Source organism: Octopus bimaculoides, chromosome 5, assembly GCF_046866305.1.
Source record: "Octopus bimaculoides isolate indiv1 chromosome 5, ASM4686630v1, whole genome shotgun sequence".
Taxonomy (NCBI): Eukaryota; Metazoa; Mollusca; class Cephalopoda; order Octopoda; family Octopodidae; genus Octopus; species Octopus bimaculoides.
In genome coordinates, this window is record NC_142932.1 from 9,394,433 (window position 1) to 9,422,263 (window position 27,831).

Consider the following 27,831-nt stretch of genomic DNA (forward strand, 5'->3'; position numbering starts at 1 on the left):
TTTTTTGTTCTAACCTTAAACTTGCACACATTTTATGTTTAAAGGAACTTATATCACTTGGAAAAATGCGAGCATGAAAAGTCATATTCTTAAGATTATAAACCTGGAAAAGTACAGGACAAGTTATTACACCTGTAAAAGTTTAGAACAAACCATTACTTCAAGTAAAGTAAAGAATAAGAAACTTTTTACTTAAAATATTGCAGCAAAGAATACCAGTTCTTCAAATTTATCACTCTTTACAGTTCCCATCTTTTAAATTTATTGTACAAAACTGTTCAGTTAATTTGTAAGTTTGTCTAATTAGTGACTTTTTTCTGTAATTAAGGTAGTAAATTAGCTAAATTCTACTTAAATAAGTATAGTGTTATATGTAAACTATAATAAAATAAGTTTTAATATTCAAATTTTAATCTTAGCTGTGATATATTAAGTAAAAAGTTTCTTATTCTTTACTTTATTAGAAGTAATAACTTGTCCTGTACTTTTCCAGGTTTATAATCTTAAAAATATTACTTTGCATGCTCGCATTTTCCATGTAATCCATGATTTTTCAAGGCATTGCTGTTATAAGATAATTAATAATGTGTCCATTAATAATTTAAGATTTTACCTTATAAAATATTTTTAAAAAATACAATTTTTCCATGGAAGTGATAATAATATTTCATTTTTTTTTCATGTTTAATTTAAATATATGTTGTGACTGAATTATGTGATATTACCCATCCACACCAAATTAACAGCAGGGATTTTTACCATGTTGTTGGTTGCACCATGGCTCACCAAAAGTTACAAACAACAAGACTCCAAAACCATCAGTTACCAGGCTCACCTTAAGTAACCTAATTTTGCAATATTAGGAGGTCACAGGAATTCATTCAATGAAAAAAAAATTTCCAGTGATTCCAGGATGCCCCCCCCCCCACCTCATTTTTTCCAAACCAAAATAAGGGATTTGCAGCATATTAGGAGGTCAGGGTACTTGATTCCATGCAAAAAATCAAATTTTGGTTTTTTTTATTTCTTAGTGGCGAGAATGGACTGGATCACTTCATATAAATAGTAGCAGTTTGATTAAGTGAGGTAGTTCATGCTAGTTCCACAGTTCATGTGTTGATAGTTCAAAGTTTAAGTTAGCATGTTGGGTTGCTGGTTCTTAAAAGATTGTTGTTACGTTCCGTATGGTTACTGCCATTTGTTTCGATTATATTGTTATTACACTGTTACGGTGTATTCATTTATCCATAAGGATATAACAACCATGCACCCTAACTTGGGCTTCATCTGACACAGAATTGCAGTTCCAAGGGGATGAGCTACAGAAAGATTTACTTCACAAATGACAGCAATATCTGCTCACTGCTAACAAATCAGTTCTACCAAAGAGACAAGCTCATCATCTAAGAAACTCCACACAAACTTTTAACTGGTGAACAGGTATGGTCACTATCTGTAATATCTCAAAGTAGTCTTACAACCCACTCACTCAACATCCTAAGCATTTTTCTGACTTCATCTGTTCTTTTGACAGGTCTTGTTTCCATACTGCTGGGTTATCAGACAAGCCTTGAGAATATGTACAGAATTACATGTTACCTGTAGCACTCTGAAGATAAAGATGCTCTCACTCACACAAACACATACACACACACATGGAAGACTGGAGGGTACAGCAAAAACTGATCTATTCTGTAATGTGACTGCTTGGAATAGTAGAAGAAGGTTCAACTTTTATTGGAAGACTTGTTCTTTTTACTGTGAGATTAGTAATTATGTTATATCCTTTACACTTAAATTTTATTTATCACACACACACAAAAGTGGATGCAAAAGATTACCCCGAGAAAGCATAAACCTGATACTGCAAAGCTGTATGTATACACACCAACCATCTATATTTGATTGCCTGATTATAATCTGTTGGCCTGAAGTTGACTCTACTTTTACAACTATTAAATAAAATCATTAGTTCTATAAACATATACAGTAACTAATAGTGCATAGTCAGTACAACGAGTACCTACTTTAAGGGCTAAGTACCAATGACTTAATATCCAAACATTACAAACTATCATATTCTTTTAAAAGTGCAACCAACTTCTGAATATAAAATTCTAGTCCAAAATAGAAAATCTTTGTGTACTACACAAAGATTTCTGTGCTTGCATGAGAAATGGATCTCCATTGATTTCAACCATGAATAAACAGTTGCTCAGTCAACTGAACTACCTATTCATTGAATCAACATGTAGATGGTTGAGTATTCCACAGATGTGTGTATTCTTAAAGTATATTATCATAAAGTTTGGGTTGACCAGACTCTATTGTAAAAGACACTTAAGATGCCTCACAGTGAAATCAAACCTTGAACCTTGTCATTGTGAAATGAACTTCTTAACCATTCAGCCATGCATGTGAGCAATGTATGGGTAACTTGCATCATTGAATCCATATCATAACATCATAGGATACCTAAGCAAATATCTGCAGTTCTCAAATGATAGAAACATTTTTTGTTTCTCCATTAGACAGGCGTATGTGTAAAAGACATTATCATTTTAGCAACCATTTTTCTGTACTAGCAAAAGATAAGTGGGCCTATCACTATTCTTCTTGATCCTTCTCATTCCGTTTTATGAACAACATCAACAGATCTAATCTCAGCACTTCTTCCCATATTTTCTTCTGCCTCTAGAACTTTCCCTAGTCACTACAACACATTTGTCCAGCAGTACCATCTCCATGTATATCATGGAGATATTAAATAGCCATCACTACGAAAAAGCCTCTATGCATTTATTTGATCTGCAAGAAACTGCAATCAAATCTTAAAATACTTAGCTACTATCTTAAAAGATTAGTAAATATATGGGATAAATTCCATATTAAATATAATGTACCAGAGAAGTCTAACAACAGAAACATAGCTAAAAAGCTAGTCAAACAGAATTTGACAGAAGAAATATTTCTCACATATACAGATGCTATCATAAAATGAAAGTAGCCATGAATTTGCATGAAGCCCTAAAACACCCTATAAAGGTATCTTTCAAAGTCTTCACAATATTCACATAAACAATGAGCTCACAAAGGTACTTCTCTCTCAAAACACAATCCACACCTTTGAAAAGAACACATTAACATTTACAAATGATCCAGTAAAATGCAAACAGTGATAGTAACAATGATAAGAACAGGAAGTACCATTGTTTTATCCTTTCCAAGCATTGCAGGTTTGCACAAAACAGATTTAGAAAGAAATACTTCACACAAAAATCAACTTTGTAAACAAGGACACAAAAAATTTTCTAAAGTCTGGCATACAAAACTAGCAGCCTTAATACCTTTATGAAACTAAAAAAATTATCATCACAACATTCACATAATAAAAATTAGAGAAATATTCTTACTATCAGAACAGTTACCATTTCTAATTATAACCAAATGTAGAAAGATAGAACTTTTTACAGCAGGGTGTGGTCGAATCACAAATGGCATTTCTAAGTTAATAGGAAACAACACTATACTAGAAAGGCAAGCTTTCAAGATAAAATTTGCAAGATTAAGGCCAATAAATAAACACACACACACACCATAACTAACCTTACCAATACCATCATTAGGAGACACTTCAATGAACCTCCTACACAATCAAACCCCCTTTAGGCCCTAAACAATCCACACTGTCACACCCACATTCAATACCAAGCAAGTTACAGCAACTTTTCCCCAGACATCACATTTTGATCGACATACCAGCCATCACAACCACCAGGCAAACAATGCTTAAACTTACCTCACAACATCTATCAATTATCAACACAATATATCAAAGAACAAAACAAAAACACTTTATCAAAATAAATAAATATGAAAAAGTACAATGGAATTCATTCCACTAGAAAACAGAATTAAGTTTCACCAAGACAGATAATTAATAATAATTATAGATGCATCTAAAAATATAATAATAATTATATTATTAATGTAATTATAGCTGCATCTAAAGAAACATATCTGACAAGGTAACATACCAGGAATAGCCAACCTCATAAAAACTATAGACAACCTCAGACACAATACACGAAAAGCTACATACAACTGAAATAAAACTTAGCATCAAAAGCTAAAAAAGGAAACAGCAATAAATATACCACAGAAACAAGAAAAGTTGGCAAACATTTGTCCAATATAAAGCACAATACAAACGATAAAATCATCATCATCATCATCATCATTGTTTAACGTCCGCTTTCCATGCTAGCATGGGTTGGACGATTTGACTGAGGACTGGTGAAACCGGATGGCAACACCAGGCTCCAATCTGATTTGGCAGTTTCTACAGCTGGATGCCCTTCCTAACGCCAACCACTCAGAGAGTAATTAGCATCATCAACAATATAACATATCACACCCATATCACAACAACCATTAATAATAATAACTACACTATGACATCAAGCAAACACTCATCAGATATTTCTTGTAAATCACCTTTTAAAAATCACACGGAAAAAACAGGAGCACAAAATTAAAAAATATATATACATTTTCCACCCAGAAAATGATTCTGACTCCTCCTTTCCAACACTCGAAAGTAACTGGGAAATCTAAATACACAAAAATCTCCATGCCAGACAAAACCACAAACACACATCTAGAACAACTTCAGCCTGAATGAATCACTGCACCTATGTGCAAATGACATCACACACACATCTTCCCACTGTTCTCCAAACACTGCAACTACTCTGACACTATTTAAATCAGCTTAAAACATAGCTCCACAACAAATTAAGTAGCACCTACTAAATACACTGTCTCCTCTTACAACTCCACAACACAGCAAAATAATGCAAGCATACTTAAAGCAATCACAGTTACTACATTTGGCTAACAGACAAAAAGGACAATTATGGTGTACATACAATATGCTTTATCCATCATGGAAAATGTCAGTCCTACTAGGAACCCCAATCTCACCACAGTAAACTACAAATAACACAAAACAATACACTACATATAACAGGTTATACACAGAGGAACAACAACATAAAAATTGAAAGACCTACTGGACATGCAAGAGATACAGTTTGTTACTGCAGCAACATTCACATTCCCTTCCACTACCTGAAAAATACTTTCAAACACCTAGACACATATTTGACACAACAGAATCCTACAACGTCCTTAAAACACAATTGCTCCCATTCAGCCCAAATGGTGGTGTTAAACTGGGTGACAGATTAGATCTACCACTCAAGAACAGGTACAGTACAACAAACTTTCATACAGTTTTCTATGTAGTCAATTTTATTAACAAGGCTTGGGTCAACCAATGGCTACAGTAAAGACACTATCCCAAGGTGCTGCACATAGGGTTCAACCTGGAATCAAGTGATCATGATTCAACTGCCTTAATGACATAGCCATGCTTGCAAGAATGTATGGCAATAAAAGTTACAATACTAGAATCAGCAATAGTTTTCATAATGCCCAGTAGCTCCATTATAGTAGAAAACAAATTTTCCTTACAAAGAGAGAGCTAGAAAAATTCATTATGACTAACTGAAAATTGTTCCTATCAAACATTTTAATATTCATTTCTAAAAACAGATGAAATAGCTAAATGGCAAAATTTTTGTGTTCCTGGATAATGACAAAGTTTGATACAGGTATTTTCATGTATCATAAAGATTCACAAACTAATCTATTTTGTCTTCATTATAGGAATAATATTGGATAGTTGATGATAGTGGTTTTAGGCTATTTAATATTTAAATACGAAGGACAAGAATTTAAATTTAACAATCAGACAAATCAGGTCTTTCAAAAGACCTGATAAAACAGAAATTTCTAGTGAGAAAATATAATGCTGACCCTCCAATCCAACAGATGTACAACTATTTGCACAATGGTTATGCAAATGAAAGTTAGTGTACTACTGACTACATGTACAGAAGTTCTTACAAGTCATTGTAAGCCTTTCTGTTAACCTGACCGACAAACCAGGTTCACACCTACTTCGTACTTCAGTGGTTGGTTATATAAAAAGCATTTATGTACTTCAAGAAAGAATATGAAATAGTTACCTTGCTTTACTTTCTTAAGTGTCATTTCATTTAAGTCATTTTATATATTATTATTATTGCTCAGAAATTGAATGATTCCATTTCATTGAAGCATTAACCTTTTAGCATTTAGAATTCTCTGTCAAATGTAATGTTTGTACATTCTCATTAATTTGAATTAGTCATGCTTTATCTCATAGCTTTGAGACTTCAATGATGTGATTGTTTATTTTTAAAATGACATTGCAGGGTAGGTACAAGAGGCCAGATCTGGTCAGCTTGAAGATAAAACAGGTAGATTACTTTGGCTGGACATGGCCAGTTTAAATGCTAAAGTGTTAACTAAACTTTGTACAAAGAAATATTCTTGTTATATTTCAGGAATATTTATTCCTATATCACCCTTTCAGAATTTTATTTTTAATATTAAATTCTGAAAGTGGAGCACTACTGAAGAGAAAAAAATATGGCAAGCTAACATGAAGATGTCTACAAAACTTGGATCAACACAAGTTAAAAATTTCAGAAAAAGCAATCAATGAATTCTTTCTCAGTGAATGCACAAAAGCACACAATGAAATTGCATGTAGTAAAAAATATATAATTTCAAAGGTATATCTCAGTGAAATATTTTCAATACTAAAACTGAATGTATGCTAGCAATGACTGCCTAGGGCTGAGAAGTTAAAAGAGATAGAAAGCAATACAGAGAGAGAGGGGGGAGAGAAAGAGAGAGACATACACGCAAACAGACAGAGAAAGATAAAATGTGACACTCATTCTTCATAACGCATCAACATAATTTTCTTTGGTAGAGATTTTATTAGCTATATAATTAAACCATAACATTTAGGTAAAGCCTAGCTTAAGCTATACATTAAGTAGCATTAGTAGAGATACAGTTGTCTCATAAAAATTAGTCAAAAGTTTGTAATATCTAATGAAACAGCTTAATAAATAACATTTTGAAAAGGCAACAAAAAGTTTTAAAAAATCAACTTAGAGATGATAAGTTAGTGTCTTTTGGTGGTGGTTACACAATAAAATCCCCAAATTGAGCACTCTGACACATGTTTATGGACCTAGTTATGAGTACACTACTACATATCTAGCTAAAAACACAAGAAGCTAATGTGATTTTACTCAATGAAATTGATTAAATAAATTAGAAAAAAACTAACAATTACAATTTTTCCAGAATAATTAATAGTAAATAAAAAGTAACTATTTCGCTCACTAGTGAAATTTTAACATCAAATTTACCAATGTTGATAGAAATCTTTATGAAAATCTAGATGCTGCTATTCTGTATTATCATATAAATTTAATCTTGATGCTCGACTACGGCGACTATTTTCAGTAACATATGATCTTTGCATTTCTATCATGCAACTTTTCTATAGAGTGACAGATGCACTGGAGCAATTCATACTCAGAGCACACCAGAAACAAATTCTCATAAATGCTTGAATTATGGCTCACTAGAAGTAGTTGATAACTTTGTTACTCAAGAAATATAATTAACAAGGGAGGTCATTACTTCTGAAAGTATAGAATCCAGGGTAAGAACAGGTTTAAAAAAGTTCAGAGAGCTATTACCACTGCTGGCAACAAAGATCTTTTCCCTCAGAGTAAAGAGTAAATTGTGTGATGCTAGTGCTAGAATATATATGATGCATGTACTAGAATTGCAATGCTGCAAGTCGTGAACCATAAATGCAGAAGACTTACAAAGTCTAGAAAGAATTAAAGCTAGCATGTTCAAATGAATGTGTAATATTAGTGCGCATGAATATCAGAGTACAAATAGGCTTAGAGAAATATCAGGTGCAGTGTGCAAGTGAGGCTGTTGGGCTGGTATGGGCATATCATGCATATGGAAGATAACTGCTGCATACAGAAATTCCCAAGCACACCAAGTCAGCAGAATCAGTGAAAGAAGGAGACTGACAAAAAAATGAGGCAAATGGTGAAGGCTGACCTGAGGATGCTGCATCTGATGCAAAAAATAAACAACTGTACTAAATGGTGATATGTGGTGCTACATAAGACCATCCCAGCCAGAGTGAGACATGCCCTAACATAAGAGTAGTATGTAAGAAGCTGTTATGTATATAAATATATATATATATATATATATATATATATATATATATATATATATATATATATATGTCGCCTTACTGGCACTTGTGCTGGTGGCATGTGAAAAAAAAACATTTGAGCAAGGTTATTGCCAGTGAGCGTGGCCGTTGCCAGTACCGCCTGACTGGCCCTCATGCCGGTGGCACGTAAAAGCACACACTACACTGTCGGAGTGGTTGGCGTTAGGAAGGGAATCCAGCTGTAGAAACTCTGCCAGATCATATTGGACCCTGGTGCAGCCTTCCGGCTTGCCAGTCCTCAGTCAAACCGTCCAACCCATGCTAGCATGGAAAGCGGACATTAAACGACAACGATGATGATGATGATGATATATACATACACACACACAGTCTCTGTCAAACCCACCTTACTGCTACATCACTTTACATCACCCTACCTCTCTCTAACCCCACCCCTTTAGAAGGTACCTAAACTATTGCAGTCACTTAGCAACTGATAATATGTAATTCCCCACAGCTTACATTGTTCATTATCATTGTTTTTAGATCTACTTTTTTCCATGCAGGCATGGGTTGAGGACATCTGCATAAAGTGCTGATCTCTAATTGTGGAAGCGGAAGACCCAGGAAGACATGGGGTGAATGGTGAGAAATGATCTTCAGATGTTGAGCCTCACAGAGATGACAAGGCTTCTGGCAATTTGCTATGATTGAAAAGACACATTAAGCTAAATAAAATAATAGCCATCCATATATGTAGGCATGTCCTTTATGGCCATACCACCACTCCTTACCCGCACATAATTCTGCCATCTAGCAAAACTCCCCCACAACCCATCTCACCTACACTCCCACCACCCACTGCAGGCCCCTCCACTCTCCCTCATATACATACCCATCTTCCAGCCACTCCAATTTCTCTCACCATCATTTATTATTTCTAAATGTTTCTCCTCACACTCTTATGGAACATCTGTCTCCTCAGTACTACTTTTACTCCCACCCCTACTGTTCTGTGGATATCCCCCCTCTCTCTCTCTCTCCATCTATCTATCTAACTTTCTCCCATCCCCATATCCTCCCTTGTCCTACTGTATAATATGATAGCTATCCCCGTCTCTCTATCAAACTCCAACCTCTCATTGACACACAGCCATTTCTCTTGGTTCCACTCCCTTTCTCAGTTGAGGGGTCTTTCTCTTGCAAACTACTTGGTGACTCTGCTGGTGCTAGTTTCATGTTAAAAGCACTCATGCCAGTGCCATGTGCAAGGCACCTATGCTGTCACCATGTACAAAGTCACACAAAAGGCACCAGTGTTGGTGCCATATAAAAAGCTCCCATGCTGGCACTATATAAAAAGCACCCAGTAACACTGTAAAGTGGATGGTATTAGGAAGGGTATCTAGTTGTAGAAACCATGCCAAAACAGACAATTGAAACCTGGTGCAGCTCTCCAGCCAGCCAGTTCCTGTCAAATTGTACAACTCATGCCAACATAGAAACTAAACATTAAATGGTGATGATGACGATGAGGTAGATATCCTTTTTAATGCCAACCCTTACTTTCAAGTAAGGTACATTATTCCATTGGTCTTCATAACTGATGCCCAAATGGTATCTATGCAAAGAGATGCAGAGACAAACATACTTACATGCATGCTCTCACACAGAAGATATATACACAAAACGGTGGGCTTCTGTTCAGTTTTCATCAAACCAAATTTCCCTCAAAGTATTATTGATCAACTCAAAGTAAAAGATACTTGCCCAAGTTGCCATGAAGTAGCATCAAATAGCAAAACCACTTATTTGCAAAGCAAACACCTTAATATAACCATACATTTATCATTACTTCCAAGATTTTTTTTTTTTTTTGAGACATGTTTATTTTTTTCTCTAGTTTCAGTAGTGGTGATGAAAAATAACACAAGGTTAATTAGTTAGATTTAACGCATATGTTTACGAAAGAACTTATACACATCAAAGAATTTGGGGTTGTTTTTATATGCTTGCACAAATGGAGTAGTTATGTAGATTCTTACACTTGACATATTTTTCAAAACCTTAACCATATAGAAAACATATGAAAAAAACTCATTAAAAAAACTGCAGAAAAGAAACAAGTGTAAAGAAATAGGTGAAAAATAAGAAAAGGAGCCAATGAAAAGACATTCTTTAAATCTAATTAGCAACTTCTTTTATATACAAATTAGCTTTAATTAGATTTTAGAAATCTGCTTCTTTTTAAACATATGTTTGGATGTTGATTGAGACACTTAACTAATGTCTAATTCATTAAAATATTTTCTTAACATTATTTAAATTGCCATTAGAATTTATTCGATCTAACTACTCAGAATCTTGTAAAATTTTGGCCAATTTACTGTAATTCTGCCCTATACATCAAACTTTTTCTTTTCTTTTTTTTAATACAAATAGACCAGCAGGGAAAATATCAGTAATTACAAATGCCAATTTACACAAGTGTGTGGTGGTGGGAATATGTAACTAAAACAGATTTTGACAATCTAATTTATTAACCAAATGAAATGACAAAACAATTTTGTAAAAACACTGTTTCATGACAAACCTTTCTCTCACAACCCATCTTCTTAACACTTCCCCCATCCCCCACCTGAGTTCACAACTTGCTGTATTCCCCCTCCACTCTATCTCCGACTTTCCCTTTCCACCCTCATGAACCCACCTGCATGCAACATATCTTTGTTGAATCTCTTCTCCACAAGATATCCTCCTAACACCACCTCCCTCTATTTGTGTCCATTCACTACATCCCTTCCTCCTACTCGCCACCAATCTTGCAAAGTTTCATATCCACTCATCCTATCCAATCTTTGGTTCCACTTCACTTATATACACCTCCCAGTAACTTGAATGTACTCCCTACCACCACATCTTCACCATTTTCTCTACTTTTGCTCTCTCTCCTTCTTAGGTAGCCCTGTATCTACTTTCCTGGAAGACACTTATTTCTATCCCTCTATCCCTCTCATCAACTGGCACAAAGCCACTTCCCTCAAAACTACTCCCTCCTCAGTTAAGAGGTCTTGCCATGTAAGTTATTAGCCAATATATAAACCCAATATATTCTGTAAAGTCACTGGTGCTAGAAAGGGCGTCCAGCCATAGAAACCATGCCACAGCAGACAGTCAAGCTTGGCACAGTCTTCTGACTCACCAGCTCCTGTCAAACTATCCAGGCCATACCAGCATGAAAAGTAGATGTTAAATGATGATGATCATCATCATTTAATACCATCAGATCTAAATTGTTTTCACTACGCTAACAACATAGGCACAGCTGGCAGAATCGTTAGCACACCGGACGAAATGCTTAGCGGTGTTTCATCTGCCGTTACGTTCGGAGTTCAAATTCTGCTGAGGTTGACTTTGCCTTTCATCCTTTCGGGGACAATTAAATAAATACCAGTTACACACTGGGGTTGATATAATCAACTTAATCCGTTTGTCTGTCCTTGTTTGTCCCCTCTGTGTAGCCCCTTGTGGGCAGTAAAGAAATAAGAAGCTTGCTTCCCAACCATATGGTTCCGGGTTCAGTACCACTGCATGGCACCTTGGGCAAGTGTCTACTATAGCCTTGAGCCAACCAAAACCACGTGAGTGGATTTGATAGACGGAAACTTAAAGAAGCCTGTTGTGTGTATGTATATATATATATATATATATATATATATATATATATATATATATATTTGTGTGTTTGTGTTTGTCCCTCACAATCGCGTGACAACTAATGTTGGTGTGTTTACATACCCATAACTTAGTGGTTCAACATGAGATCAATAGAATAAGTACTAGACTTACAAAGAATAAGTCCTGGGGTCAATTTATTCAATTAAAGGCAGTGCTCCAGCATGGCCAGTCAAATGACAAACAATAAAAGAGTAAAAGAGCTGAACATCTCCATATTTGAATGACATGCTGTAAAAGGGAATTCAATTTACACACACATATGCACATAAGGCTGCACAAAATTTGTTTTGAGTAAGACTTGCAGTTGGGCATGCACACAAGTTGCCCCTTTCCATGCCGCCAATGATTATCCATGGAAAAGGCTGTCAACTTTCGGCTGATTCAACTTGGTACCACTGTCATTGCAGGTGTTGTTGCCAGAATGCAAAGAACTGGAACAAATATCTCAAGGTATCTTGCAAGATTTTCTAATAGTTCTACCAATCTACAACCTTGAATTGATCCTTTTTTTTTTTTTTAATGATCCCACAAGTATGAAAGATGAAGTTCACCTTGGTGGGACTTGAACTCAGAACATAGAGTCAAAACAAATACCACGAGGAATTCAACCCAAAGTTCTAACAACTCTGCCAATCTACCAACATATAACCATCCTAGCTTTTCTCTTTTTTTTTTTTTATATCAGGGACTATATTATCCATTGTGTCCGCTTTTTCTTTAAAGAAGTAGGATGTTGTTTGAGGAAGATTTGTCAGACATTTCTAGCCAGTTCAGTAACTGTATAGAGGGCCTCTATTGGTTTTAGAACAATGCACAAAGCTAATTGTTTTAGTAAAGGAGTGTCGTTCATTGAGTCAGGTTCTAACATATTATTGATATTAATTGATTCTTCCAAGATTTGAGTCAGAATCGACAGGAGCAAAATTACATTTTATAACATATTCACCTACTCCCCTGTTTTTCCTGATCTCATAAACAACATTTTTGGCTATCGGTCTAACATATACACATTTCAGTGTAAGAAGTATAAGTAAAAAAAAAAAAAAAGTATATATTATAGTTAATAAAATAAGAATTAATATAGGCATCACCCCCATCGCTGTGTAGCTAAGAAGTTTGCTTTGCAACCATGTGATTTCAGGTTCAATTCTGCAGTACTGCACTTGAACATATATGTCTTCTACTATTGCCCCAAACCAGCCAATGCTTTGTGGGTTTAATTTGGAAAACAGAAATGTACTGAAACCCATCTGTTTATGCTGCTTAAAAGTGATATTGTGATTATTTTTATGTCCCTTTAGGTCCCATAAATCAGTGGTTTGATAAAATAAGTACCAGTGCAAAATAAAAACAGGGGATTGATATGATCAATTAAAACCCTTGAAGGCCACATCCCAGCACTGCCACAGTTCAATGATTAAAACCAACAAAAGAATAGGTTGATATACTCACATGAACATCAGATACTTTCATCCGTTTGCCAGCAGCTCCAACAAATACATCATCAATGTCAATAAGAACATAACGATCTAAAGGTAAACTCAGCTTTCCATGAGAAAGATAAGATAAACTATCAAGAAACACAAGGCAATGGAGCCAAAACCTCAATCCATTTCCAAAAATAACTTTCTGTATTCCATCCAGCAATCCCAAATCTTGGATAGCTGGAAAGACAGTATTACCAGAAAGTTCAATATAGCGTCCGTAATTCCTTGACAGTTTGGCATAAGAAAGTGGCTTGTAAGTAGCATGATCAAACTGGAAAATGACCCACTCATCATCTTTCAAAGGACCACGAATTATTTCTCCAGGCCGTGTGATCCGCCAAATATTTGACATTGGATTAAGTTCGTAATCTTCGATTGCCATGTATTGGTAAATTGTGAGAGGAAAGTCTTTCATTTGTTTAGAATAGGCTATATTATCCCGACTTGCAACAAAAGAAATAATTCCTACATTAAAATCCCTACAGTATTTGTCAAGTAATTCTCTATTCCAAGCATCCATATTAACATAAGCATCAAAATTTTCAAATATAATAGCACTGTATTTCCCTTTATTTCCATGAGTTAAATAGGGCAAGGTTTTGCCATTGGGTTCAACTTTGTACTTTACCCGTATTGCTTCCAATAAGTGTATGATATCCTGTCCAAGATATGAATACTGAGTTTCCACGATGACAAGAACTTTGTTGTCTATGCGATGATTACTGCTAGAAGAATGATCACTAGGACTAAACATACCACCACTAATAGGATTTAAGCGACATTCAATTGTAGAGACTGGAATTTCATGCCTTTTCACATGGGAATGATCAATAAGACATTGATATGCAAGAAAACTTAATGAAGATAGACTGAACAAGGCTATCAGAATTTTTGTCAATGAACATTTTCGGAAGTTACTTTTCCAGAGAAGGCTATTTTTTAACCAAACAAAACAGCGTCTGCTATACATGCTGTTTGTTTATGTGTAATAAATACAAGTATAGTTGCTCTAATTCTTAAAACACAAACTTCAAGGAGGCTGCCAGTGACGTATCATTGACATTCTGTATTCATTGGCAACAGAACTGTTAAGCTGATTTTTAAATTCATAGTTTACTTTTTATACAGTTCAAAGAAATTATTTTATTTATATCTTAGACTTTCTAACAAACAATACACCATCTTCCATTCCGTAATCCATGTTTTTTTTTTCCTTTTCTTCTTCTTAGTACACCAAATGTATTGAATGTAATGCTTGTTCTCTTTCAGGGAATTCTGAAAAACAAAGCAAAAAGAAAAAAATTGAATAAGACAAAAATCTAAATGTGATGCATGAATAAAAATCACTTATTTCTATAGATACAACTCTTCTCGTCTTTTAAATATGTAACATACTATAATTACAAACAGTTGCTAAAGATGATGAGTGAATGAGAAAATAACCATGTTGACTTCAGTAAAACTAGAAGTCACAGAAATATAAAAACATAATATACAGAGGGTAAATCATTTCTGTTGTTTAGTTAGAGAGTATTTACATAGTAAACAGTTGACTCAATCTTTTTATGGGGTTTCTATAAAAGAGCAATGCTACATAACATTATTATATCTAAAAGCATCTTTATTTATAGAAAGTGCTAGGAAAGTAATATGGGCACTAAATCATTAGGTCAATAAAATGTTATTATAGCTGCATAATATAATAAATACTGAATATATACATATGGCCTCCACTGGTCAATATTGTCAATGCATCTGCACATGCAGGCCTGAGCAAGATTTTTTGAGAAACATTACCAGCTGCCCATGCATGCAAGTTTCCCTTCTCTGTGCCACCATTGTTTATCCAAGGAAAAGGTTTCTGTATGTGTTTTCTTTGAGATTTAATTTCTTCATGTACTTCAAACTGGTTGCTAACAAACTGACAAGACTTTGGTTAAGAAATTTTCCAGGGGTTTGTAAATACATGGTTGAGTTAGTGCATGCATGTACATAGGTGTATGCACCTCATTTATGTCCTAAGTGTGTCTCTCTAGTATTTAGGGTGGGGTTGCATGAAAATTTTTTACATAGGTGTCTTTGTAGATGTACACAACCAAGTTATAATCATCAACATCATCATTGCATGTATATATTCAAATAAATGATCCCAAAAACAAAATCTTTGAAATGTCTTACAAATTTTCAATGTACTACTAAGAGACTAAATTTGGAGGATACATCTCAGTTTTTCTTTTTTTTTTTTTGCTTTTTCTTAGAAAATCCTAGCATTTCTAGCTTTTTGTACAAATCACTTATGTAGCCTAATGCATCTATGATGATAGGTACAAATGAAAATCTATAGCCAGGGTACAAGAGCTGTAAGTTTCACATAAGTTCACCATTAAATTGATAGCACCCATTACAGAATAATTGTGCACATAAACAAACATAAGAATAAGATCGTCATTATCATTTAACATCTATTTTCTATGCTGGCACATGTTGGGTGGTTTGATAGGAGCTGGCAAGATCAGAGCCACACCAGGCTCCATTTTCTGTTTTGGCATGGTTACTATGGCCGGATGCCTTTCCTAACGCCAACCACTTTACAGTGTAGTGGACACTTTTTATGTGGCACCAGCATGGGAGTTTTTGATGTGGCAGCAGCATGGGTGTTTATTGTGTGGCACCATCCCCAGGGCTTTTTACATGGCACCATCACTGGTGCTTTTCATGTGGCACCAGCACTGCTTTTTACATGGCACCATCACTGACAGGGTCAGAGAAATTTGCAAGACAAAAGCCCCTCCAACTGAGGGGAGGAGTAGTAATAGACACATGAATACTACAGTTGAAAAAGAGGGTGGGTTAAAATGTAAGATAAAGAGAGTGGGTGAGTCAGTAGGTCAAATAACAAAGCAATAGTGAGAGAGATGGTGGCAAAGATTGTTAGGACATGCCTTGGGGGGGGGGGGAGAATAGGTGGGGTGAGACAGAGTTTTGGACAGGGTGGGTAGGAAGGGTAAAGGTAATTGTGACAAATGGAGAGAGATGTAGGAGAAGCTAAGAGGTGGGGTTTGCAGTAGGTATGTGGTGGCACTGAAGGTGATAGCAGATAAGTGAGAGGTTAATGATGGAGAACAATGTGGATAGAGAAGGCACATAAAAGAAGTGGTTGGTGGAGACAGTAGGTGGAAATGGTGTGTACCTATTCTGCTCTCAGTTGATAGAGAGGTGATAAGTGTTAAGGGATGAAAGATGGCGGTAGAGATGGTTGATGTGGCAGAAAGGATGCAAATGGGTGTGGGAGAAATTTCCTAACAGACAAGCATTAACCAAAGTGGTTTAGGATATCAATCTTGCTATGGTGAACAGGTCTTCTTGAGTACATCAAGGTACCAGATATCTTGGTCCTCAGTCATCTCTTTCATAAGGCTGTGTTTGAAATCAGCCTTCAGTACTTTGTCCTATGTCTTCCTGGGTCTCCTACTTCCATCCACTATAAATGATGAGCACTTCTTTATGCAATTGTCTACATGCATATATTTAATTCCTCTTATGCCTAACTTTTCTCTCAATACACACTCTGTCACACATGTACACTGACATTGCACATCCAGCAGAGCATACTAGTTTCATTCCTCTCTCGCCTTCACATATCTTCTACGTTGAGGACCCACATTTCACTACCACGCAGTATTGCTGTTCATGCATATGCATGCATCATACAATTTTCCTTTTACTCAAAGAAAGAGACCTTCAGTTTGCAACACTGACAAAAGTTCTCTGAATTTTCTCCATTCTATTCTTATTCTAACAATTACACTTTCCATATATCCTCCCCTACTACTAATTAGGTCCCCTAGGTAGCATAAATTATCTACTACCTCTAAAGAGCCTCCATGGCATTTGAAGAAAATTAATTTCTTAGTGTCTATAGTTTTTATGGCTCTTGTGCATCTTCCACATACAAACACTACTTTCTCCAAAGACAGCTCTCCCAATCTGTATTAAAAATTTTATACATTAACCAATCAACCACCTTACCAATTATTCCAATTTAATATTTAATGGTCTATCATGCAAATTGTTCTCTGACAAAAAATTAGTATATGCTTACTGTATACTTGAATATATATAAACCTGAACATTTTAAAATAACTTTTGTATATGCTTTAACTTGCTTCAGTCATAAGACTGAATCCATGTTGGGGTATCCCCTTTAAAAATTAGATAATTTGGCACCAGAATATATTTCAGTTTGGTACTTATTTTATCAATATTTATTTATCAAACAGCTAAGTTACTTTCTTGTGTTTTTTTTTACATGACGACATGAAACTGAACACACCAGTAATGAAAGACACACATACATATATACACAAACAAGCCTCTACACAGTTTGTGTCTATCAAATTCCACTCACATGATTTCAGCTAACTCATGACAACACCAAAAGACACTTAGCCAGGAAGCAGTGAAGTTAGAATGAACTCATAACCATTTGGTCACAAAGCAACTTCACACCAATATTTATATATTACTTGTGCTCATAAATTTAGACATCTTAAATATTTTAATATTAATAGTTAACATAGCATTGAATTAGACCTTTAAGAAGACCTACAAAAACATGCATCTGTTTCAAACATATGCATTTAATCTGTTATACTTAGCCTAATTTCTTTGTGCATTGCTTGAATAACACAAGTACACACAGGAATAATTTAAGACTCATTTCATCATATAGCAGCATTGCCTTCAATATATTTGAACTATAATTTATCAGAAATCCACTTTATGTAACATTTATTGCTGCAGTACATTGCAGTAATTAACATACTGCAATAGCTAAAACAAATATTGTATATATTTCAAAACCACATGTTTATATGCAGTTTGTAGAACTGCCTCACAAACAGAACAACAGAAACCCTATGATGCTATAACAATGTCCAGTGACTACTACTATTTAGAAAGATCTAAGAGTTAGGAAGGACATTCGGTTGTAAAAATTTCAACCAAAGTTTATGCACAAAGATACATCAAAGAATTTACTTATGACATCTCTACAAAATCCACAGAAGACAAGAGGACAGAGTAAATAAAGCAAAAATAATACATATTTGGAGAACACACTGATATCACATTTACTTCATAGGAATAAACAATGAGGTATAAAGAATGCATTAAATTCACTGTAGATGATAACAAGCCCTACCTCAATCTCTCCACAACAAACCAAATAAACTACAAAATCTACAAAACACATGCATCACCACAAGTTACACACAGATCAACTACACAATATCACAATACTACTAAAATTGAAAGACCAGGCAGCCGTTACTGCAGCAAATTTCAACCCACAAAATGAAAATTCACATCCAAACACTCAGTCAGCAGCACCCTAAAACACTCTCTCTTACTCAACTCAACTCAAACATAAAAATAAACATATTGCTGTTGCAAAATAGTTGCAACAGCATTAACTACAAATACTGCATTAGGATGCAATAAAAATGTGGTTAATTGTGACTAATAAGCAAACAATCTATGGGTAAACAGAAATAGATTGGACAGTGGAGAAGTTCAGACAATTACATTGAACACGCTTCACTATGAGTCAACGCTGCATATTAGAGCATGTAGTGATGGGTACCTCTAGGAATCAAGATACGTAAAAAAAAACTGAAGCATAGCAAACCCATTACTCCATATAAAACAGACATATGCAACTGATGATGGCAATTTATCATGATGTATTGAGTAGCAATGAGTTTCTTTGTCAATGTAATTTCTATTGTCACCATTTTTAACATTAAGCAGGGTTTCAAATACAACCTTACTTTGAGAACTTTCCACTATACCATAGCATAGTAAAAATGGTCTGCTTTTGGAGTAGCCATTCTTCTAAGCTTAGGGGGTAATATCCCCTAAGGAAGTTGTAAGTTCACATAGGAACACTGGTTGCTTAGTAATTTTCCTTGGAAATAAAATACTTAAATCAGATACAATACTTATATTTGAAACATTAAAAAAATATAAACACCTTTGTCAAGATTAGAATATAAATCATTGTACTATCAGTGAGTGCCAAGGTTTAATATAATTTTATGAGAGTCTTTTCCTTCATCAGCAATTTCCATAAAAGACTCAACAGAGGGAGCACTAGTTTAAATATATATATATATATAAAGACACATAACAGATGAAATAGTATGAGAACATGATAATAAACCACTGTATATAATCTTTTGTATCAAAATAACCTGAATTTTTGTGGTTGTTTTTTCTTTTTTAAAAAACATGTCAAAGGGATGTATGTAAAATGCCATTTAGTGAAAGGGAGCACTGAGCTACAGAAGTTAAGAACTACTGTTCTATGCAGTTTGCATTCATCATGGAAAATGTATTTCTTTTCCTCCACAAATGCTAGTTTATTTTATACAGATGTGTCCTTTTTCACATGTGCTGACATCAGAACTGCTACTACTAAGTCATTTAGAAATCAATTCTTCAAAGGCTTAGTTCCCATGTCAGTAGGGAGACAAAATACATTACCGTAATATATTGTATATTCAAATGTTAAGCAAATGGTATTTTTTGTAAGCAGTGGTAGATACTTTAGTCATGGTGTTACACATTATAAGGCTTACGCTATAGAACAATTATTTTGGAAATGTAATAGAAAGACCAAAACCTACGAAATATGTATGAGATGAAAGGGGAAAACTCATTAATACTACTGAAAACTTACATCCAATTGGTAAATATTTTTTAAAATCTAAAGTCTATTCAACTTTATCCTATTTAAATAAATCATTAAAATATAGCAACAAGCTTGTTTTTGCTCATGTAATACAAATAAGTAGATTTTTTCTTTTTTCATTCAGCTTAATATTTATACATATGCGAGTGAGTGAGTGAGTGAGTGAGAACGTGTGTGTGCGTGTGTGTGTGTGTGTTCATGGTATGAATCCTGTGATTCTGTGCATTCTGCACCATCTACTATACATGGCAGTCGAAATGGCATCATTTCTGACTTTACAATATGCAATCAAGTAATAGAATTCATCCTTTTGGGTATGTACACTCCTACTTGGGGCAATGTCCAGCGAATATGGTGGGTGGGCATTGCTTTGCATTCAAACTGCTCTAACCTTTGAAATGTCATCCTTGCTGTATGTGGCTGAGCATTATCCTGATGGAAGAACCCCTTTTGTCTTGAAGCCAAAGATGGTCGTTTTCTTCTAGCACTGACTTAAACCACCCAAGCTGCTTGCAGTAGATCTCCTTTGTTATCATTTGGTTTGGGTTTAAAAGTTCAAAGTGGACTAAACCTTTCATATCCCACCAAACAGATAACAATACCTTACATGAGTGAAGACCTTCTTTAGCCTGGAGTGCTGGTGTTTCTCTTTTCCATACTCACTGTCTTCAGTGCTTGACATTTTTATAGAAAATCCATTCCTCGTCGCTAGTCAATATTTGGTCCAAAACAGGTTCATTTGTGAGATGTGGCGGTAAAGAAGAGCACACATTCACTCTCTGAGCAGAATTAGATTCAGAGAATTTGTGAGGAACCCATTGACCCAATTTGCTGACTTTTCCGATGGCATGCAGGTGTCGATGAATGGTTGAATGACCAAATCCAAGCTTCTCTGCTAGTTCCTCAACAATTATAATGGGATTTTGTTCCACTAGGGTTTGCATGATGTCCTTGTTGAGCTCTACAGATCTTCCAGGACAAGGCTCATCTTCTAGGCTGTAATTTCCGGCTCAGAATTTCTGGAACCACCATTGACACTGGCTTATTGTCTGATCCCCATGTACTGCATTAATATTCCTTGCACTTTCCATTGCATTGTTGCTTTTATTGACCTCATAAAGCAAAATATGCTGAATATGCTCCTTTGTCACTTCCATTATAGCTTTGAAAAAATAACTGTTAAAATCGAACTGCACTCTCCAAAACTTCTAAGAATAAGGACAAGGTAAAATTACTACCTGCTTCTATAGCAAGTTGATGCAGGTCGTTTATCTCATTCCCCTCCAACTTTTAGTTCATGCAATTAAAAAAAAACTGCATTATTTATGGGATGACCCAAACACTGCTTCCACACACACACACACACACACACACACACAATGAATTTCTTCACTGACACAGCTTTTTGCTAAGGCTCCAAGGTTAGTGAGGGAAAGAAAAGGAACCATGACTCAAGAGTCATCTTCAGAACAGAAATATTATCCAAATTCTTGCAAGAGTGGATGACTAAAATTTACTTGAGTGTAAGGTTGTAGTTTTTAACAATAAAAAATTCTCTCTCTCTCTCCATGTGTCATGCCTACAGATCATCATCATCATCATCATCGTTTAACGTCCGCTTTCCATGCTAGCATGGGTTGGACGATTTGACTGAGGACTGGTGAAACCGGATGGCAACACCAGGCTCCAGTCTGATTTGGCAGAGTTTCTACAGCTGGATGCCCTTCCTAACGCCAACCACTCAGAGAGTGTAGTGGGTGCTTTTACGTGTCACCCGCACGAAAACGGCCACGCTCGAAATGGTGTCTTTTATGTGCCACCCGCACAAGCCAGTCCAGGGGCACTGGCAACGATCTCGCTCGAAAATCCTGTGGGAGCCAGTCAGGCGGTACTGGCAACGGCCACGCTCAAAATGGTGCATCTCATGTGCCACCCGCACAAGAACCAGTCCAGGGGCACTGGCAACGATCTTACTTGGCTTGCCGGGTCTTCTCACGCACAGCCCATTTCCAAAGGTCTCGGTCCGTAGTCATCGCCTCGGTGAGGCCCAATGTACGAAGGTCTTGCCTCACCACCTCAGCCCAGGTCTTCCTGGGCCTACCTCTTCCACGGGTTCCCTCAACTGTTAGGGTGTGGCACTTTTTCACGCAGCTATCCTCCTCCATTCTCACCACATGTCCATACCAGCGCAATCGTCTCTCTTGCACGCCACAACTGATGCTTCTAATGTTCAGCTTTTCTCTCAAGATACTTACACTCTGACGGGTATTCACATTGACATTACACATCCAACGGAGCATACTGGCTTCATTCCTTGCGAGCTTACGTATGTCCTCAGCAGTTACAGCCCATGTTTCACTGCCATGTAGCATGGTTGTTCGTACGCATGCGTCATACAGTCTGCCTTTTACTCTGAGTGAGAGTCCCTTTGTCGCCAGCAGGGGTAAGAGCTCTCTAAACTTTGCCCAGGCTATTCTTATTCTAGCAGCTACACTTTCAGCGCACCCACCCCCACTACTAACTTGGTCGCCCAGATAGCGGAAGCTATCGACTACCTCTAGTTTTTCACCCTGGAATGAGATAGAAGTTGTTTCCTGTTTGTTTGCAGTCTTTATTGCACCTGAACATCTGCCACAAACAAAAACTAACTTGCTAGTTAACCTGCCTTTGATGTTGCTGCACCTCTTATGTGTCCATAGCTTGCACCGGGTACATCTTATAGAGTTACTACCTACTCCTTTTCTACATACTGAGCAGGGCCATCTACCTGAAGGGGTTTGTGTTTTATCTACCTTCCTACTTATTAGGATTTTGGTTTTAGCTAGGTTGACTCTAAGGCCCTTCAATTCTAGACCTTGCTTCCACACCTGAAACTTCTCCTCTAGTTCTGATAGTGACTCCGCAATTAGGGCAAGGTCATCAGCATAGAGGAGCTCCCAGGGGCAACCTGTCTTGAACTCCTCTGTGATTGCCTGGAGGACTATGGTAAATAATAGGGGGCTGAGGACGGAACCTTGGTGGACCCCTACCTCTACCCGGAATTCATTGCTGTACTCATTTCCAACCCTCACCTTACTGGCCGCATCTCTGTACATGGCTCGCACAGCTCTCACTAGCCATTCTTCTATCCCAAGTTTCCTCATTGACCACCAGATAAGGGATCGGGGGACCCTGTCAAAGGCTTTCTCCATGTCAACGAAAGCCAGGTACAGAGGTTTATCCTTGGCTAGGTATTTCTCTTGCAACTGTCTCACTAGAAATAAGGCATCAGTAGTGCTTTTACCTGGCACGAACCCAAACTGCATTTCATCTAAATTGATTCGCTCCCTAATTAGTTGGGCTATGACCCTCTCTGTAACTTTCATAACCTGATCTAACAGCTTGATGCCTCTGTAATTATTTGTATCTAAAGCGTCCCCTTTACCTTTGTAGCAGTTGACTATGATGCTGCTACACCAGTCATAGGGTATGACTCCTTCGTGTATCACCTGGTTCGTAATACGGGTGACTAGGCTATAGCCAACACTGCCAGATATTTTGAGCATCTCTGCAGTGATTCCTGATGGGCCGGGGGCTTTCCCGGTCTTCGACAATTATGAACTTCCATGCCAAAGTCTGAAGATTTACAATCTTCTTGGGAAAGATACAACAGTGGCTTCCCATTACCTTCTGTTAATTTATTTACATATTATTCTGCTAGTCTACAGCACTCTGAAGCTTACTCTTGAGACAGAGGGTCTACTTAAACATTAAGCAGAATGACAGGTTCACATGACATTAGGACATGACCACACACTAGTGGATTTGTGCAACATCTAGAGACCAGCCATTCTCCAATCTCTATATGTTTACTCATAAGACCATCTGCAAGTTTGGCCTATAATTGGAGCCCTTGACAAGTACAACCACCTAGGGCCAGAGGAGAGCTAGGTATGGTGGTGGTGACTAAAGGTTAGCACTATATTTCCCAAAACCTTTCAGCTGGAGCCTCACCATGATACAGTTTAAAGTCTTACCCAAGACAAGAACACTTAATCCTATGGGTTTCCACAGAGTTTCTGTCTATACTTTTTCACAGACAAATCTTTGGTTATACCAAGGCCTAACTTGCCACATAGTGAGATCAAACACAGTACTATATAATTGCAAAGTGAAGTAAACTTCTTAACCACATAACCTTGTAATTTGTATGTCAAAGTAAAAGCTTAAATATCTGGATGGTCTTTCTTCATAACACCAAGCAGAAGCAGCAGTTATTTTGAATGTACTAAAATTTAACAGTTCCATTGAGATATATATTTTAATTATTGGAAAATTCAATTAGCTGAAGTGTTATGGTATAAACTCAAACATACCTTGATATAATTAACTTAATCACATTAAGCATGAATACTTATAACACTACAATTAGCAACAAAACAATTCATTTCTTTCTCAAATACCCAGCAATTATGACTAAAAATACTAGTATCAACTGAATATCACCAGTCCTCAGTCAAATCGTCCAACCCATGCTAGCATGGAAAGCGGACGTTAAACGATGATGATGATGATGCAACTACAAATCATCTTCCTATTTAAGATCACCATCAGTCTGAATTGACCGTGCATCTACACCTCTAAATGCAGACCTGGGCAAAATGTTGGAAGAAGAGTAGCAGTTGTCTATATATAGTTTCTCTTCTCCCCACCATTAATATTGTCCAAGAGAAAAGCAAGTCAAAGATATACATTGCATCGAATGTAATGAAATGAAATGAACATGTAAATAGGTTTATTACGTTGTTTATTACGTTGATCCAATCAAGTGATGATAGTCATGGAGAGGGTCATAGCCCAACTAATTAGGGAGAGAGTTAATTTAGATGAGATGCAGTTTGGGTTTGTCAAGGAGAAGCACTATTCTATACATCTCAGTTTAACAAGTTGTTAGGACTAAGTTACAGAACTTCCAAGAAAGTTACTATTGACGAGCAACCTGTTGGGAGGGGTTGTATCTTTTTCCCATGGAATGATACAAGTATCAGATGTAAACAAGTACCAACTCCAAGATTCCTGAGGTAGAACCCATAGGTTTCTGTTTATGTTAACAGAACCTTCAGAATCTAAAATAGGTGGTTTTGATATTTTTTATTGGTTCAATAAACATTCCAAAATGCAAAAAGTTTGGATTTAACGTTCTTTCAAGTATCTAGAATTCACTTTTTAAAAAGCATAATGGCAAAGATATAGCTCAGTGGTTGAAAAGTCTTCTATGCAACCATGTGGTTTTTGGATTCAGTCCCACTGCGTAGCGCCATAGGCAAATGTCTTCTACTATAGCTCCAGGCCAACCAAAGAATTGTGAGTGAATTTGAAATACAGAAACTGAAAAGAAGCCCATGATATATGCATACATGTATATATGTGTGCTTCTTTGATTTGACACTGCATGCTAATTGTAAGCAAATGCCACCATTATACAAACTGTGAAAAAGTGTCCTGACTAGGGGAAAATATCACTTTATTTAGTAACAGAGAAAGACTGACGACTGAAAACACATCCTGCCATAGAAAATCTGCCTCAAAAAAATTTCATCCAACCCATGCAAGCATGGAAAAGTGGGCATTAAGTGATAATGAAACAACTGACAGAAAATATTTTAAAATATAAAAATTATTTTTAAGAAGACTTTAGTATATAGGGATCAATGTTTTTTAGTAAAAGAAAAAAAAAATTGGCATTGATAAATATCGTTATCCAAGTACAGTAAGAATAATGTAAACTGATCGTGTGTTTATGTACATACACAGTCCATCCTTTAATTGGAATGACTGCTCAGTGTGGATAGGCACTAGCAGGACCTACCTAGCCCAACCACACCTAATATTTACTTAAATACTTGTCTAATTCATTTTATCCAAAAATATTTTAAAACTCAACAGAAACATTCAAATACTTATATTCTATGCTTGCATCAGCAGACACAGAGAGTTTTTCTATTGTCTTTTTCCTGATGCCCCACAATGGATGAGTTCTTCTTCTATCCACATGTTCCTTAGCACCATTCTTTTTCTTTCAGATAAATGCTTTAATGATTTACATGTGGTATTAATTTTTTTATTTTATTTTATCTACATCCATTTACAAACTGACTCCCAAGCAAAAATATACTTTAAATAATCAGTATATATATAAAAAAAAAAATCCCATGTCGCAGGAGTGGCTGTGTGGTAAGTAGATTGCTTACCAACTACATGGTTCTGGGTTCAGTCCCACTGCGTGGCACCTTGGGCAAGTGTCCTACTATAGCCTCGAGCCGACCAAAGCCTTGTGAGTGGATTTGGTAGACGGAAACTGAAAGAAGCCCGTCGTATGTATGTATATATATATATATATGTGTATGTGTGTGTATAAGTTTGTGTGTCTGTGTTTGTCCCCCAACATCGCTTGACAACCGATGCTGGTGTGTTTACGTCCCCGTAACTTAGCGGTTCGGCAAAAGAGACCGATAGAATAAGTACTCAGCTTACAAAGAATAAGTCCTGGGGTCGATTTCTTCGACTAAAGGCGGTGCTCCAGCATGGCCACAGTCAAATGACTGAAACAAGTAAAAGAGTCGCTGCCAAAAAAGTATCCCTGTTATAGAGCGTCAGCAACAGTGTGTGTCTAGAATAGGAAGTTGATTGTCATGGTCAGTCAGGGAGTGACCATTGGTTTCGCACCTTTAAAGCGCTAAACCGTATAGGAGACTAATGGCAGACAAATAAAAAAGGAAGTGCTAATAAATTTTAACTGTCAGCGTAGTGTAAAATGAGTGAATGAAAAATCTACCGCGAATTTATATTTATTTATTCTGGGCATTTTCGTTTGTTTGTGTTTTTTTTTTTTTTTTTTAAACGAGTTAAAAATAATGTTACGGTAAAATGTTGGAAACTTGAAAAACAAACGTAGATTGAAATAGAAATTAATGCAACAATTGAAACCGATTGCAGATAGATAGAAATAAAAATTCATACAGCAATTGCAAGCGATTGCAGAGAATAAATTAAATAACTGTAAATAAATGCTATCAAACATGTGGCTGTTTTAAGTACGTTTATAACTAATTTAGACAATCGCTGATTTTATTTAAAAATACAAAAGTTACAAATATAGAGAGAGAATATTTAGCATATGAACAAACTTCGCAACCTACGTATAATAAAGCTATGCATAAAAAATTTCATAAATCTTTTCTTTTTATACTTTACTTTATTCAGTAAGAATAGCTTAGAAAAGTAAATGGGTACACGTTTCCATTAACAAAATAAATTCGATGCAATTGTACATTTTCACCTTTTGAGACAAAAATTCGAAATTACAAGGCAACGAAGCAACCTCTACGTGGTCACTCTACATGCTAGAAATAGCAGTCAAACCTTCCTCAGCTCACTTAATGTCTATCTATCACTGTCCTAGATTGTTGATGTTCGATTTAAAAAAAAAAAAACCCAGATGATTTGGTTATAGCTGGGGCGTCTTTGATTATATGCCTGTTCAATCTGGACTGACCCAAGACTAAACAACAGCCTCAATCAGGTACCAAACAGAAATGAGAATGACTCCCGCCCCGAGCACTTGGATCTTAGTCTGCGAGAGAACAAAAGATTTGAATATAGATCCGCACCCGGTGGAAAAATTGAAAAAAAAA

General features: G+C 36.1%; 1 protein-coding gene across 2 annotated transcripts in view; it reads right to left on the reverse strand.

Moving 5' to 3' along the window:
• The window catches only part of LOC106883670 (bifunctional heparan sulfate N-deacetylase/N-sulfotransferase), a 119,918-nt gene that overhangs the window by 86,941 nt on the left and 5,146 nt on the right, over positions 1–27,831 (reverse strand). For both annotated transcript variants that reach the window (XM_014934768.3, XM_014934769.3), the window contains exon 2: positions 13,370–14,679. In XM_014934768.3, coding sequence (XP_014790254.1) covers positions 13,370–14,374 — 1,005 coding nt within the window. In that variant the 5' untranslated portion in view covers positions 14,375–14,679. The remainder of the gene's footprint in view (positions 1–13,369; positions 14,680–27,831) is intronic.